At 33.6% G+C, this 17918-nt stretch overlaps 1 protein-coding gene across 1 annotated transcript; it reads left to right on the top strand.

Moving 5' to 3' along the window:
- Positions 1-9522: 9522 nt before the first annotated feature.
- LOC136819541 (uncharacterized) lies at positions 9523-15577 on the top strand. Its single transcript, XM_067075776.1, has 3 exons — positions 9523-10147; positions 10805-15058; positions 15375-15577. The coding sequence occupies exons 1-2, from the start codon at positions 9883-9885 to the stop codon at positions 13063-13065; spliced, it is 2526 nt and encodes an 841-aa protein (XP_066931877.1). The 5' UTR covers positions 9523-9882; the 3' UTR covers positions 13066-15058; positions 15375-15577.
- The last annotated feature ends 2341 nt before the right edge of the window (positions 15578-17918 follow it).

The following is a 17918-nucleotide window of genomic DNA, read 5'->3' as shown; positions in this document are numbered from 1 at the left end:
AGTCTTTTTCTAATTTCTAAGAATGCCTATGAAAGTGTGAAAGTAATAAAAAAGTATGAATTATCACAAGAGTTGAAAAATGTAAGTAAAAAACACTCATTCGTCATCTTCATGGTCGCTCTCATCCGATGATGGGGGAGGGACTTCGCCATTGGCTCTCATTTTCTCGCGTTTTAACCCTGATAAAAAAGAAGTAATATAAACTCAAACAGTTACCGCCGTGAAAAACCACATCTTTACCGCCCGTTCATCCATCTTCCATCTTTTCGCCGCCCATTTCGCACGCCCTCGTGTTACGATTTTTACGGCAACGATAATCATTCTTATTTATAAAACAATCGGTGAAAGAGATGGTCGCTCGGCCCGCGTGAATTTATACAACAGACAAATGAACTTCCATGTACCCGCTTTATTTATTTCACATATATGATAGAGTGATAATCGGTAAACAAATCGGCCACGAGACTTCGAAATATTTCTTTTGATCACTTTTCACGAAGGCTTCGAAACAGGGAATCTACACTATGCTGAAATATCTGTAATTATCCTGGTGATCTTTAGCAATAACTTACTATATCTTCGACGAGCACCACCACACTTGGCATTCAACTGTTCAGTCACCTTAGATTCTTCCAATCCATACTTGTTCTTGCCCAATTCTAAAAAATCAAAACCAAATCAGGTTAGTTATAAACTTCTTCATTTCTATTTGTACTGTTTGCGAGAGCAAGGAAAAATCGTTCTTTGCTGTATGTTTCTCAAAGCTCATAAAGTGTACACTTCAAAAACTTTCATATTAAAAAAGGTGGATAAATTAATTAGAAAAACAGCTTTATAAAGTGTACGTAGATTATCCCTTTTCCCCCATGCATGCCTGTATGCGTTACCAAGCATCCTCTCTCAGAGTTAAGAACTTTCTGGTACTTTTTGAATGATGTCTCCGCAAATATAAGTTCTTGACTAAATATTTTTAATTTTTCCACTATATACCGACAGAAATCAAATTTCGCCAAATTCAATTTTTTCCCTGAATGTATCAAGAAAGTTAAAGGGAACGACGCATGGTATATTTATGAAATGCTGATCTAGCATTGGCACAAACACCCATACGGAGGAGTATTTAGGAGTGCTGGATCATAACAAAAACCAAAAGTGACTTTATTCCAAAAAATATATTCAAAAAAGTGAATATAATTTACTATAATGTTCAACAACAACACAAAAAGACTTACATAAAACTGAAAGAAAAAAAGAATGTCTTTTTCTTTTGAATGAAATCGAGTGTTTCTATTTTTAAAATGAAGACATTCTATTGTGAATTTATTCGAAAACTTCTTTGCAATCTTTTTGTTTACATTTTGTCTTCATTCACTTTCGTTTACTGTTGAAAACATAACAAAGTTTTAGCTATACTCTCAAACCACGTAAAACTGTCGGTTAAGCCAATCAGCTTTCAGGCTGACATCAGCATGTATTTCAGAGTATACCATGGAAGTACCAGCAACTCTGACCCCTACTATAAGTATAGCGCTATTCCCTTTAACCTTCAGGGAACTTTTTTTGGTGAGAACTAATTTTGACAAACGACCGATTCTAATTTTTCTCTTTTGGCGAGAACTTATTTTGGCAAACCAGGAATTTTTTGATTTTGGCAAGAACTTAATTTGGCAAATGACCTAAAAAATAATTTCAGTGGGAACTAAATTTGGCAAATTTTGAGTTCGCTCTCCAATTTTGCCAAAATAAGTATGGTAATATGAAGAAAGATAAAGAAGTCTTATTCTACTTACCTAAAAGATCAGCAACAATTTTTTCATTCAATGCTGGCTTTGACTTTCTAGTCTTTTTGTTTTCCTTGCCTTGTGCTGACGACCTTAAAGTTTTAAGTGGAACATTTAGCGCTTTCTTTGTTTTACTAATTCCGAAGCTAGAAAATATTAATAGAGGCATATCGTCTGAAGCCAGGTAACAAAAATTTTCTGGAATGGCCCAATGTGACAAAAAACAAGAATAAATGTTTCCTTGTTTGACTTGTAACAGAGTTAAACTGGAAGAGTCTATTTTTTACAAAGAAGAAATTGTTTTCTTACTTCCTCAAAGTTTTCTCGTCAAAGTATTTCTTGACGATGGTATTGAAAACGGTGGTCCATTTTTGATATTTGTCGCTCTTCCTTTTCAACACCTTTATTTCTGCCACCGTCAACTTAACATGGTTAGTCATTGGGAGTATCATTTCTTGCTAAAGGTTTGTAAAATTATGAAAATAAAACTGTAGTTAGACTGAGTGCATGGTTCCGGTAAGTGTTTGAGATACCTTAAGGGGATTAATTTTTGCGGGAACTTATTTTCGCGAGAGATATAAAAATTAAAATTTCACAAATCAGCCCCTTTTTGACCAAATATCTTTCATTTTCGTAGGGGTTCAGGCAAATATCATGATCTTAAATTTTTCGCAAGTATTATATTTTGCGAATTTCACAAATCCAAAGGTTTTAAAATTTTTTAATCAAATCAAGGTACTTAAGGAGGATCTAATATTTTCGTGAGAAATGAACTTTTACTGGTACCTACCTGCATATCTGAATTGCTAAGATAACCGGTGCTGACGTCTAATGTTTTTTTTTGTTTTCTGTCGGTTGTTATTGGACTACTCTCAAAGTTCATACTTCTGTCTGTCATTACAGGAGTTGAGTTCATCTATATAGAAAATAACAAAGTTTTCAGTTTCTTATATACACATTCAAGTAATTTTTTCTTGCTGCTGGTGCTGTTTTTAACCCTTTAAAAACAGATGTATGTAGGGTTAAAACTCTAATTTTCCACCAATTTAATCCTAAGTATACTTTGAACTCAGCCATTACAGGCTCCACTTTAAGAATTTTTCAGCCTCGTTGTTTTCGTAAAGAAAGTTTATTTTAGATATTCTCACTTTATGAAAATTTCTCTCCTAAATTTATCACTTAACCAACTTTAATAGATACACTACTCACTTGGTCTGTTCCAGGAAGCACTTCCTCATGCTGGTCAAGGGTCATACTCTCAGGAATAATCTATGAGAAAAGGATATTCTTATTCTTACAAGTCCTTATAAAACTTGCTTTCATTAAAGCTTTTTTCTTGACAGGGTATGAGCTGAATTTCCTAATTTGATAACGGTGTTTTTTTTAATTATTATTTACAAGTGCATTTTAATTGAGTTATTAATAAGATGTGAGTATATAGTGGCAAATTCAACTTACTGTGGTTTTTTTGCCATTTGGGAAGGAATGGCTGATTTGTTGCGTGACTGTCACTAAATCAGGAACTAGCCTGCCCAAATTACTGAAAGTTGACTCTAAGAGAAAAGAGGTTATGGTGAACAACAAGGCTGGGTGTTGTGTGGAGGTATCTAGGGTCTTTAAAGAGTAAAATGGTCACAGATTTCCCCATGTCCTATTTATTCACAGGCTACATGTTTTTTTCTATATAAATGTTATGTTATGAGCATACACAGGCTCAGTTTTTGGTTTCCAAACAATTTTGTTTTAGAGCAGAATTGGAAAGTTTATAATCTCACCGTATTCTTTAAGCTTTTCGTTTGCTAATTGAAGCTGTCTTTGCATCTTTCTGCAATTTGTACAAGAGCCACCTAAGAGAGGTTTCTGTGTTACTCACTGATTCTAACATTGTAATGAAATAAATAAAGGAAGACAACAACTTAATCGACTAAGCACTTATTTATTATGATACTAAATTAACTCGAAAGTCTCACGCAGCCTCAATTAGAAATATATCTCACCTTCTTTATTTCCAGCACCCAGAGACATCTTGCTGCTTGGTTGAAAGCCTGAATTGAAACAGGTAGGACAATTTTTATTGCTATGGTTTTTTTGCTTTTATGTTCAGGGACCTAATTTTTAAATACAGATTTGGCTTTAGAGAAGAAAGAAAAAATGTCAGATATTTTCTGTTGGCAATATGCAACAATTGTATTGCTTTCTCATACTAATTTGCATGAAGCGAACAAAACCCTTCAAAAAATTTTTAAGCTTCTGAAATCATACGGGTAGGTTAGGAATTAATTCAAATTAAAATATAGCTAACGTTAAACACTTATTTATTATGATACTAAATTAACTCAAAAGTCTCACGCAGCCTCAATTAGAAATATATCTCACCTTCTTTATTTCCAGCACCCAAAGACATCTTGCTGCTTGGTTGAAAGCCTGAATTGAAACAGGTAGGACAATTTTTATAACTATGGTTTTTTTGCTTTTATGTTCAGGGACCTAATTTTTAAAATGCAGATTTGGCTTTAGAGAAAGAAAAAATGTCAGATATTTTCTGTTGGCAATATGCAACAATTGTATTGCTTTCTCGTACTTATTTGCATGAAGCAAACAAAACCCTTCAAAAAAAATTTATGCTTCTGAAATCATACGGGTAGGTTAGGAATTAATTCAAATTAAAATATAGCTAACGTTTTTGCTGGTCGAATACTGGACTTTTTGCTGAAAGAAAAAAGTTGAAAATTCAATTTTAATTCAAAGTATAAATTGACTAGGCACCATTTTAATACACTAGCACTATCATTAAAAACATCAGCTATTAAGTTTAACCTAATTGAATTGAGTTTTGGAACTAGGTTAGAGATCACCATTACTTTTTAAAGGTTTCTTGAAAACTAATCTCTAAATTTGTAACTTTTAATCAGCAATGTATGTGAAAAGCAGACTCACTTGACTTATCCAATGTTGTTAGGGTTTTCAAATTGTCCTTCTTTGTAGGCAAGTCCATCAGATTTTGTTGAATTCTGTTCTTGTCGGCGTATTCTTGTTTTATTTTTTGACCTAAAAGTAATAGCGGTATGATTTGGTTGGGGCCCTGTTATACGCAACATTCTGGTTTCTAGCTAAACTCTAAATTTTATATCTCTTGCTCAATTTTTAAAACATTTTTTGTTTGTATATTGCAATTTACTTACTGGGCTTTTTCATCAATGTGGTGAAAGATTTTAAACCCTCTTTTTCTAAAAAGGAGGTGCCCATTGCCTCTACCATGTTGTTGCTAGATTCTTCGTGAATCGATGATTGCCCTAAAATCAGATACAAGGTATATGCATTAGCTAACAGGGCTAACAGGTGAGGGTAGAAATAGCCTATATCCCAAATCTTGAAATTTGATTCTGATTCCACAAGTTTTGGTCAATAACTTTCAGTATTTGTTGGGAATGACAAAAACCAATTGAACATTATATCAATACAGTTGAGTTCAATTTCTTTTTACTTAAATTATACTCACATGGTTTGCTTGTTAATGTGGCTTCGGTTTTTCCAATTTTTGATACCTCGTGAACCTTGTCCATCTGTGTAACCATCTCAAAATCTTGAAAATGAAAAATTCTGAGTAACTGTTTGTTTATTTTAAAATAAATGTAGAGAAAACTTAGTTCATAATTTTTGCTGTTCTGTCAAGGTTGAATCCAAAGTCAAGGAAGATCTTTCTAAAAGACTGCTTATGTTTAAAGAAGGTTTCGCCATCATTTAATCATTCTAAGTTTCCTGGTGGTGCCTTACCTACAGGTGTATCTTTTGCCGTGTCAGTGCTTTTTAGCTCATTGCCTTTAGATCCCATTAATTCTAAAAACAGTTTAAAGGTAAACAATATGTCAAAATTGCAACTGCATTTATCTTATGCCCATTTTTTATGAATAATATTTTGAAAAAAAATCACCAAAACCACAATATTATATATCCTGAAAGTTTTGCATTGAAATTTTTAATTTAATTGGTAGGGCAACAGCAACATGGTTGCTGATAAATAATTACTGGTTTATGCCTCTAACTCAAAGAGAAATGTCTTACCATCAAAGTTTTGGACCCAGTTGTCAAGGATATTCTCGTTAAGCTCAAAAGATTTGTCTAAGATTTAGATAGAAAGTAAAGTATTGTTCAAATTTCTGAAATGATGATCTTAAATTCTCTTTAGCTTTAAGATTGAATTTTTAAGCTCTAGCCATGACCAAGAACTAAACTGCTCAAGTAGTAGCCTAACCCAGACATAGATAAACCCAAGATATTTTGAAACTTCACTGTTTTAACACATTCTGCTTACCGCCACTTTTGTTGATGATAATAGACGAGAGTATTTCATCTGTCTTTTTTATTGCCTTTTTTGCTGCCTTGTCTGCTTTCACTAAAAAATAGCATAAATAGGGTAGAGAGACTTTGAATTTTTCAATTGGGGTTTGAAATTATTTTGGATCAGAGACTCTATAAGATTTAGGACTGTATGCACAGGTTTGTTAATTTGATATTTCAATATATTACTAACTAAACTTTTGTGTGGTATACCTATTTCAGGATCTTGCTTTTTAGTCTTTTTGACTTCCATTTTCGTGTCAGTCTTCATTACTAGGAATTGAAAGTGATATTCTTGCTTACTTGGCTGTTTCGATTTGAAAGCGCTTTTACTAATTTAAAAGCTGAAAAGTTCTAATTTAGAAATTAAAGAAATATGACTTTTTAAACTCGTTACAAACAAGCAAAACTTAATTCCAATTTTAAGCAAGATGTGTTTTTCTGTGTCATTCTAGGCATTACCTTCTTCTGTAGAGGCTCTCTTCTTCTTTGCTTTTTTAGTCTTCGGTTGTGTAAGTACGTTTTCTTGAGTTGAAAAAGAAAAAGATAGTTGAAAATAAGTTTATAGAATTACATTGTATTTGTGCATTGCTCCTTAGCAAGGGAATAAAAGATTGAGATTTTAATTTGAAAGGTTAAGCTAGTGCCAAAGAGCTACAAACAATAAAAAGTTTTCTAAGATGATAGAATCAATACCTTTATCAATTCCATCTAAGGTACAATCTTCTTTTTGTTCCGCCTGGCACTCCCGGGCCCCTGAAAGATGAAATATTTTTCATTCTTCAGTCTAGTCTTTCTCAATAGACATGGTGGCCACGCTCCTGGAAATTCCTGGAATATCCTGGAATTAATGTTTTCTCCTGGAAAGTCCTTGAAACTCCTGGGATTTCTTGTAATTTTTCAAAATGTCCTGGAATGTCCTGGATATTCTAAATTCTTTGAATATATTTTTTTTTCAATCGACTTTTTCGTTTCGCATTCTAAAATTGGAAAAATCTTGACTATGTAGTTGCATTCATTTGATATTTTCCTTGCTGAGATAGTAATATTTTATTTTTTTATCCTGGAAAATCCTTGATTTTTTCTGTTTAATGCTATTTTGTCCTGAAATATCCTGGAATTTGATGATCTAAAGTCCTGGAAAAAGTCGAAATTTGTCCTTGAAAGTCCTTGAAAGTCCTGGAATTTGAAAAAAATAATTCTGTGGCCACCATGAATAGACCCTCTAGATTGAAAATCTTACCAAATGTAAATACCACCTGGGCGTAAAGTTAAGTCCTTAGCAGTTAAGATGTCACTTTTAATTAAACGAATGACGAATTTATCTCTTGACAGGTGCTGAGGCTTTGATTGAAGATGAAAATACAAAGAAGAGATGGAAGTTTATCTGGTCCATTAGCACCGTCTTGGATTCAAAAGTATAATGGTAGTCACAAATACCAATCAAAATTATTGGACTGAACAATTACCTTTTCGTTTTTTGGCAACAGCTGTCACGCAAGCTTCGTAGTATTTCTTGTGATGTGGATACCAGAAAAAACCACGTCGACCAACTTTTATCCCTGACATTGGGATACTTTGACCCTTTTCGTCCAAAGGCTTGAATTTGTTGTACGGAAGAGTCAACGTAAGGTGGTTGCCATCAGCCTCTGGCTCTGTAAAAATGATGGTTACGAGTGGCCCATCGTCAGAACCTGAAAAGAGTAAAATTATAGAGTGAAGTTGACCTTTCACAGCAGGGGGGTAATTTTAAAAGTGCTGACTTTTGCAACATGAAATTGGTTAATTCTGGAAAGATTCAAGATGGGATTTACAATTCTCAGTGTGCTATAAAATTTCTGAATTTTTTGTCTGGATACTACATTTTGGTATTTTTTGTATATAACTTTTGATATGTTTTTTTATGTTAGCATACACGTTTTTTATTTCTGCATCAAAGTTGACCAAATACAAGTGACTGTAACTGTATTCTTATCAAATTGGGCTCTTTCCGGAAGAAATTTTCACCCTGATATTCTTATAGAAGATATTCTTATTTTAAAAAAGCGTGTGTATTTTTCTTTTAAAAATTAAAAAAAAAGGATTTGAAAAGATATTAAAATCTTAAAATTGATTATCCCGATCCTATTACTTTTCCTTTTTCCACATTTCTTCTTCTTCTTCCTTCAGAATAGACTAATCACAAGAGATAGTAGGATTTTTCGAGACAAAATTAGATGGGTATATCACTGAATAATACTCTTACCGATTTCATCACTTTGTTTGAATTTTGGGTTTTCTTTTCGATTCCTCTGAACTCTTTCCATTTTGAAAAACAATTGCCTGATTGGATCTAAAAGAACGCGTATGCCACCAGGAAAACCAAACCGAGAAAAGTGGCGGGGCTTTTACTTTCGAATTTTTTTTGAGATGAAGCCGTTCCAATGTTGGCCGCCATATTTGGTCGCAACCTTGGATACGTAAATAAAGGCGGGGTTTTGTTAGGTCCCAGATCCCGTTCGATTTTATTTTTGACTTGGCCTTTCAAGATGGCGTCTTGGTCTGATGGAGGAGAAAGTGAAATGATGGAAATGGATTCATGCTGTGACTTACTTTACGAGTCGATTCCTGTATCTAATGGTAGTTTGAAACCCATAGATCCTTACGATGCGATGAACTTTTGTGAGACTGACTCAGACGACGATGGTGATTTATTTAGTGAGTGTAAATTAGTTGGGCAAAATACTAAAAACACCCCTGTCGCAGATGAGAAGGTTGAGGAAGCTGACATGGTATTGTCTGAAGTAGAGAGTGATTACAGTCAAACTAATGAAATTGATAGTGACGATGATCCTGAACCAACAGATGAATTTTCTATTGAAAGACTTCTTCACGGTATGTAATGCAATCCAGTTCAATATATTTTATTTATAAGAAAAAGAGTTTCATTCTGTGCTTTTTTTAGTCTCTCCTTCTCAGCCTTTCATAATTTAAGGTTGTACACGAGCTTTTTTTATAAGTATAGAGTACTTTGGCTTAGGGGGAACATTATACTCATTTTTTCTATTGTTCTAAACAATATGCCTGTTTATTCTAACTTCGAAATCTGACCCTGATATTCTAATAAGAAGTTATTCTTATAAAATAAGCGTGTGATTTTATACGGCACAGTGGCTGGCTGAATCAGAGAGAGGTTTTTCGTGTCGTGACCCTTTTACACAAGTTTCACTTTCGTTTTTCTGACTTTCAACGATTTCATTTTTTAACTGTAACAATAATGTGCGGATTGTGATTGAGATCTATCATGGATATGTCCAGGAAAAGCCAAAGACTGTATATAGGAAAGTATAAAAATCTTTTGGGTCTTTTGCCTGGGTACTTTTAAGACTAGAAGATGAGAATAGGAGGAACTATTTTATAATATTTTAATTTTTTTACTTGGGTAGCTACATTTTATCTGAACTCAGAGGGTATATTTTTATTATTTATTACATTAGAGTTGGTCTTTAATACTTTGCTTGTGTACCTTTCTGAACTCAAAAGGCTATGTAAAGTTTAGGGGCGCATCCATACTATTATAGTACTTACGTACACGCAGTGGACGTTGGGGTTTAGCAAAAGTGTACCAGTGTACTCTGTCAACGACCCTTTTCTGAACATTTCTTGGTCATGATGTTCGGGCTAAAATAGCAAAACATATTTTTTGCCTAAACATGTGTCAGGTCCAAGCTCGAACAGTGATTTTCATTAAGTAGTGAGAATTACACTTTTACCCAAAACTTTGATGATGAAAAGAAAACAAAATCCTGGATTTCTCTCTTCAAAAACCTGGCCCAACCATGCAGGGACCAGTCCAGGAATTAGACAAGGTGTGTCGGCATTACATGAAGTTATACGGTATATAATCGACTTTTTAGATTTTGCTTCTATCGGTACCTCAGAGGATGGTGAATTGGCCGAATCTTTAGACAACAAGTATCAAGATCCTTTATCTTTTTTTGCTGATGACAACGAGGATGATGACATCTTTGAAGACTTTTATTGTAATGGTAAGCTAATTACTCTTTGCTGCTTCAAGCTGAATTACATTGTCTGTTTGTATGGACACACCTCAGCCTCATTAGTCATTTGGGAGAATGCAACGGTTTATTGAATAACAAACTACTCCAGCCAGTACAGACAGGATAAATTGTGTTTGTAATCAATTATATGACATTATCAATTAAAAAATTCTGCTGGAGTAATAGTTATTCAAAAGAATGTCGCATTCTCCCCAAACAAATATTAAAAATGAATAACACCTACTCTCGGGTACCTAATAGCGGGGGGGATTTTTTCCAAGCCCCCTGCTTACTCCAAAACCCCTGGCTATTAGGTACCCAAGAGTAGTTTTTTTATTTTCACCTTATGTAATTTGTCACTTTGAAGTTTTGCCCAGATCCATCCAAATACTTGTTGGAATATAAACAAATAAAACATTTTGTAAATGTTACGTCTGTCCAGGAAAGATTTATCAATCTTTGGTTTCATAAGACAAAATCCATTTGAAATAGGAACACCCGACATTGACCACCAATTTCATTTGATTTTTAAGATAATGACAATAACGACATTAAAGAATGTTGTGTAAAATGTTTTATTTGTTTATATTCCAACAAGTTCATCCAGACTTGGCATTCAATGAAATTTGATCATTTCTTCTACAGACCCACAAGTAAATGATGATAATCCAATGAAAGATTTCCAGGAGCCCTTATACAATGGTTCAACAACTAATTTGGGTTCTGCGTTAGTCATGATAATGGTTTTTTGTCAGAAATTCAAACTCTCTGGCTCTTGTTTGTCTATGCTTATTAAGATGTTGAGCTTACTTCTTCCACCAGGTAATATTTTTCCACGCTCACTCTATCACTTCAAGAAGATTTTCTCATCCATATCACCAAAAGTTGTTATTCATCATTTTTGTAAAATCTGTATGCTGAAAGTGGAAACAGGTTGCATGCACTGTCCTAATCTTGAATGCCCCCAACATACTTCTGAGTCTATGGAAGTTGCGTATTTTGTGCAGTTTGATCTTCAACAACAACTCAAAAGTATTTTTAATCGGAATGGTATGTTGGATAAACTACACCACCGTTTTAACCGTACTGCCAAATCTACAAGAGACATTTATGATGGCACCCTTTACAAGGAACAATCTGTTGCAGGCGGCTTTTTGGATAATCCTCATAACATCTCTCTCATTCTTAACACAGATGGCATACCTGTATTCAAAAGTTCCAAGTCCTCGTTATGGCCTGTTCTACATTCCATCAATGAACTTCCTTTTTCTGACAGAAAAAAGCGGGAAAATATTTTGATTAGTGGTTTGTTTTATGGAAATTCTCACCCAAACATGTTGAGTTTCCTCCCCCCACAACTTGAAAGCTTGAATGACTTGACATTGAATGGAGTCCAAATAAATGAATCTGTTTTAATGCGTGTAATGGTCCTTGGAGCAACATTTGATTTACCAGCAAAAGCTTCTGTGTTAAATTTTCAGCAGTTTAACTCCTTTTTTGGTTGCCACAAGTGTCTTCAACAGGGGAAGTCTGAACAGACAGATAAAACTGGTAAAAAACGTGGAACAGTTCGTTGTTTTCCTTTTCAGACTGAAAATCCTACTGGACCATCTAGAACATCATCTGGGACTTTAGAAAAGGCAAAAGAAGTGCTTAGCTCTGAATCAAAAACCCCTGTTTCTGGTGTCAAAGGTCCATCATCATTAATGATTCTTCCTTATTTTGATATAATAAAAGGTACCTGTATTGACTACATGCATGGTTGTCTCCTTGGTGTAACTAGATTAATGATGACACTTTGGTTTGATCCAACACATAAAAAGGAACCTTTTTCTATTTTTCATAATTTGTTCAAAGCTGAAGAAAGGTTATTGGCCATGAAACCACCAAATCAAATTTCAAGACCACCAAGATCAATTCATAAAAATCTTGGGTACTGGAAAGCTTCAGAATTCCGATCATTTGTTTTATATTATTTTTATCCTGTCTTGCTTGGTGTGCTCCCGGACAATCAATTTCAACACTTTTATTTATTTGCCCATTCTATCAGCTTGCTACTCAATTCAGGAATGACTGATTCAGACATCAAACTTGCTAACAAATATCTACATATTTTTGTTTACAAATTCTCCGACATCTACCCACTACGTTATCAAACCATGAACATTCACTCTCTTTTACACCTTCCACAAAATGTTAAAGAACTTGGACCACTGTATGTATATAGTTTGTTTTACTACGAAGACAAAAATGGTTATATCCTGAGCCTTATTCACGGTACTCAGAACATTTGCTTTCAGTTGGCCAGTGCTGTTTCTGCTGCCAATCTTTTGCCAGTTTTGTGTGAAGAAACAATTCAAGGAGGCTCTAAAGAAGAAAAATTCATCAAAAGTTGTCATAATGTGTACCAAGGGGCAAAATTTGTTATAACTCGTGATATTACTGGTCTTGGATCATTTAGAAAATTCACTCCTTCACCCCTAGAGCTTGACCTATTCATCGCTCTTCATCCTTCTGCAGTTATCGAATCTGTATCAATGTTTTCATCCATTAAGTGTCATGGGTTTACTATTCGATCAACAAGATCAACCAGAGAAATCAAACGCCACAGCACAACTGTATGCTTGTCCACAAAACAGTATTTTAATATTGAAAGATTTGCTTGTTTTAATACTGATGATGATGAATATTATGTTGCTTTTGGTTACTTCTATAATATTTTGCCTTCTACAAGTTTAACACAGTTTAACACATGTTTAAGGCCTGATGAATTAGCAATGAACTTAATCACTCATGTTGAGCAATCAAAAATTTTACAAGTCATAGACATTGATACAATCATGGAACAATGTGTATGTATGGGCTCATATATTGCTCATTTCCCCAATATTTTAGAATGTGATTAGATTGGTCTTCATATTATGTTGTTCATTTTAAATTCTTTATTTTTGCTCGAAATTCCATTGAATCTGATTGTCTGATTGAAAAATTGCTGTTTTGGAAATTTTGATTGTCTCTCAGGTTATTAATGTACTAAATTAATACAATAATGACCGGTTAGTGAGGGCTGTACTGAGAAATATTTTCAGTACAGCCCAAAAAAACCGATCATTATTGTATTTGTTAACCGTTTCCTTCAGCTTCGATTGATTTTTAGCGCTTTATCCAGGAAAAATTGCGAAATAAAGCGAAAAAAAACAAGAGATCAAAAATTGTTTTATTTTCTGACGTCAGAAACAAAAAATGAGAAAAATGATGTCAACGCATTGTTCATTTTCCTTTGAAAAAGTGACGTCACAATGAATTTTTCTACTAATGACGGGTAACTCTGGGCAGTGTAGGCCCGTCGTCATGCGAAAAGAACCAATTGCATTGCGCAAAATACCGTGTAGCCTGCTTTGAAAAAGTAACCGGTTAACAATAGAACAATTTAGTAATGAAAGATTAAAAATTATTCATATAATAAAAAGTGGTTTATCTTGAGCATTGTTTGACGTACTATAAGGATAATAGTTATTTTAACTTTTATATAGTGTATGTGCCCGTTGGCAAATTATGATACATAATTTTTGCTTAGATTACAATAGTTCCTCAGCATTTAGGTAAGATGACAGCTGCATACACTCTCAGTTAAAAAATCTTTAGTATTCACTTGTTACAGTATTGTCAAATTGAAAATGATAGAATGTAGATTATTTAATCAGGATGAACCTCGATACTGTTTAGTTGAAGTGTCTAGACATTCGGGTCAAACTATATGGCTATCTTTATATCTTAATGTCCTATAGGGATGATTAAAGGCTTTGTTTTCAAAAAAGTTTGACTCTGTTTGTTTTCTCATCAATGTTGAATTACATTTGAATTTCGATAGGATGGGGATAAGAAAAGCAACGATCAATATGAACTCCTTATATAAAAACAAGGCCACTTGATATTATTTAATTTTCATATAGTCTCCTGTGCATGGTTTACACAGGTAATTAATTGATTTTTTCATTATAATTGTGTATGATTATTTTTTATAGTCTCCTGTGCATGGTTAACACAGGTTTGGTTAGACAGCCGTTCATCGTTAAGTATACAATACCTAAGTTAAGTATATAATAAACTGATCTGTTAGTGATAAGGCTATCAGAATTTCAATATATTTTCAGGTTAGTTTTTATTAGATCCTAGACTTGTATACTACTTAACCCCATAACTCCTTAACCTAGCTAACAGCTGAGCTTTTAACGTCTTATGTTAATATATGATACTCTTCCTATCACTCGCAACAATAAGCCCCAAGACTTCTGTAATGTATGTTATTATTATTCTACACCCCTGTCTCACAGCCCCAGAAAAACTTTTTTCTTCAGTGGGATAAAAATTCCTATTAAAGTCCCAATGAAGTCCCGATGGGGATAGAAATTATATTGTTCTAAGGTTTAAAAATACAGTGGGGATGGTTTTGGAGTGCAATTTTCTAGTGGGTCTGTGACACGGGTGTTATTTTTGTATTTTCCCAAAGCGATTCTTTAAAACGATCATTTTATACCTTTCAGAATAATATATAATTAATTTCATTATCTCAAGTCGATTATACAATAATGATGTATATTATCTTGGATGTCACAAAGATGATTTCAAAAAGATACGTAACACATTACTCTCTTTTTCTCTATAAAGAAACTTTGTCAGCTTAATACCCTATTTTTAATAATTCAACCCTTGATTTGCTTAAAATTCTGTCATCCCAGGCTCATGATTGCTCTTTTATTGTTCTCAATTTTTGGCAATATTTAGCACCATTGTTCTTATAAAATATTTGCTAATAAATGAATTATTTAATTTTTTACAGATACCTTATTGGAAAACAATTACTAGATGACAAAATGACTCAAATGGATGTAAAGAATCGTAAGTGGCCTTAAATCCAATTATTTTATACTCTATTACTTAAATTTTCATCTTACGATCTATCTCTGAGATGGAGTGCAAGGCTGAAAGCCACATGAATATGGTTCATCCTATAAAAGGAAGTTCATTCTATGGTGGGGCCTATCTTGAAGTGAAGGTGGTTGAACAAAATGTTTTTGGCATATTGATGTAACTGTCTTACGATCTAAATAGAAACACTCTACTCACTCGTGGGAGCCTCGCTTTTAGTGCTAGTATTTAGTTTAGTATTTTGTATCTACTTACTTAATTATATTTGTCTTTTTTTATTTTACAGTTCGGATGCTCGAATCGAGGAAAGATTGCTGCTACATTTCGGAGTACCATTGCTTGTGGAGATCAAGTCAAAAATTCTATGATTTCTTTCTATACAAAAAGTGTAAATCGAATTATTTCGAAATCGTATTTATTATAGCAATTATAGTTTTAGTTTGTTATAGTTTGAAAAGTTGTACTGTAATGTATATTGTGCATGCTATATACGCTGAATGATAACTTTAATAAGTAATAAATACATTTAATTGAATAAATAATAATTGTCTATGTTTTCTAATATTATGCATTTTTTTATTATTTTCCGAAAACTCGAGAGTTCGAGTGCCCTGAAACGTGTTTAAATATTTGTTGTCTATTCTTAATTCTAAACAAATCATGTCTTGTTGATCGAACATTTTAGACTGAAATTATATACTTTGGATTATCGCTGTATAGAAAGTACTGTTTGATTAATTTTAATTCACTTTTATATTCTTTCTAGGAAAATTAATAATAAATAACAACGATTAAATTGAATTTGGCATACTATGTTACGTTATGTTAAAGTATATTACAGTATACAAGATGGCAAAGTGGCTAAAAGGTATACATGAACTATTTTTTTAATTTACGGTGTCAAACTGTTTCAACCCAAGATATTGGAGAATGTACTTTTTCTTAAAGACAACAATAGAGTACTACATACCATGTACAAATTTTTTTTAGAATCAACTCCAATTTTTGAGTCAGCCCGGGGGACGCTTTAGCCATGTAGCTCTTTTTCTGAAAAATTTCTTTTGGCGCCCTTGATAGTATACCATATTTTTATGCTCTTTAGGTCAAGAGTTATGGCTTGTTATTGTCAGATTATCTAACAAGTTTTAACTTAAAGAAAACAAATTATTATTTGAGGGCTCGAGCCTTAGCAAGCTTGATGACTATATAAAAAAATATGTAGCGAACGTTCAATTAGAACCAATTTTGATTTTGAAAGGTTGTAAATTACATCACTATGTGACTTGAGAGCATAGTACATGGGAAGGAGCTAATTAAATGCGTTGGTATTTAATATTATAATCACAGTGTAGCAACTGTTGGGTCTAGCTGCATGATTCAGTCGGCAAGTTATACGGGTTTGGGCCAAATCTCCAACTCTTGCGGAAAAAAACACCATCTATTGCAGAGCCATTCCTAGAAGAGAATTTAACCAGTAACTTCCCGAACAGCTCGCGAAAAACTCCCTTCGTCCCTCACGGCACAAACATACCATGCTTAAATCGCTTAAAATCGTTACTATTAGTTCATGCGGTAAACGTTGTTTCGTAGCCTATGCTAGATGTCGCCTGCGTTTTTTCTGCAATTAACGTCTATTTCACTTTGCGACTTTTTCGAATGTTTATAACTTAGGTTTTGGGCTTAGATTTAGAACGCCATGGGCTCCGAACATTAGATTCTTTGACGTCACTTTAAACGTTTGAGGCTCTTGCAGTAGGGAAAATCGAATTTGCTTCTGGACTCTTGAAAGGTTTCGTTTGTGGAACTCGCCAAGAAACCAGATGAAAAATCCCGGTTTTCAGTGAGTGTTTCTCGATTTTTTTCAATTTTTACGCTTCACGGCAGCTGAACCCGACTGAAGACATCGACATAAAAAAAGGCGCACTGTGGGCGGCCGCCAATACGCCATCAGAAAACTTTCTGCGCGCGCATAACTTCTAAAATCGGAAATCAAAGTAGAATACAAAATGGTTGGTCGTTTTGGAAGGTTATTGTTTGTGGAGCTCTTTGGTAACGTTGAAGTTTGACATTTTCAAAGTTTTTTAACGTGTCACAAAGCAACCATAAGATGATGATAGGTTTATTTATTGCACTACAGACTGACCTACCAAATAGAGTTTCTAGAAAAAAAAAACATTTAGGACAGAATTTTGCTTATACAGAGAGACAATTTGTGGCTCTTTTGGAAAATTTTCTAAGTCTTTATTTGTGCACATAAAAAATGCACACTTCAGTTTGAAAAATTTGTGCACACTAGAGAAATTGCACATTAATTTTTTTATGTGCACACTAAAAATGCACACCTGATGTTGTGCACAGTAAAATTGCACACCTGATTTTGTGCACAGTAAAATTGCACATTCAACTCTTTACGCACAGTAAAGTTGCACATTTAACTTTTTTTGCACACTAAAATTGCACACTTAAATACAAATGTCTGAAGTGTGCATTCTTTTTGCACAGTTAAATATTTACTTGCACACTTAAATATTTACTTGCACACTAGATTGCTCACTTGCACATTGTCTGCACAGTTGCTGCACATTTAATTTTTTCTTAAGGGAAGCTGTAAAAAAAATATTATACCACTTTTAGATGATATTGTAGACTAGCATTTTGCGGTACACAAAGAATATTTGGTCAAAGAAAAAGTTTTTATTTAATTTCAACAACTCTAAACCTCTCTTATTGACTTATTGAATCAATTGCAATAACACAAGAATATTTTAAAAAATGAAAATAATATATACATGAAGATCGATTGAAATACAGTCAAATCACATTTTTTTTC

This window comes from Clytia hemisphaerica, unplaced genomic scaffold (genome assembly GCF_902728285.1).
Source record: "Clytia hemisphaerica strain Z4C2 unplaced genomic scaffold, Clytia hemisphaerica genome assembly, whole genome shotgun sequence".
NCBI classification, from domain to species: Eukaryota; Metazoa; Cnidaria; class Hydrozoa; order Leptothecata; family Clytiidae; genus Clytia; species Clytia hemisphaerica.
The sequence above is the reverse complement of the archived record's forward strand: the minus strand, read 5'-3'. Positions and strand labels throughout refer to the sequence as shown.

Excerpts from the sequence above, each read along its gene's own strand:
- LOC136819541 (XM_067075776.1), top strand. The coding sequence starts at position 9,883 with ATGATGAAAAGAAAACAAAATCCTGGATTTCTCTCTTCAAAAACCTGG. Across the intron at positions 10,148-10,804 it reads TGAAGACTTTTATTGTAATG|ACCCACAAGTAAATGATGAT; the intron begins GTAAGCTAATTA and ends TTTCTTCTACAG.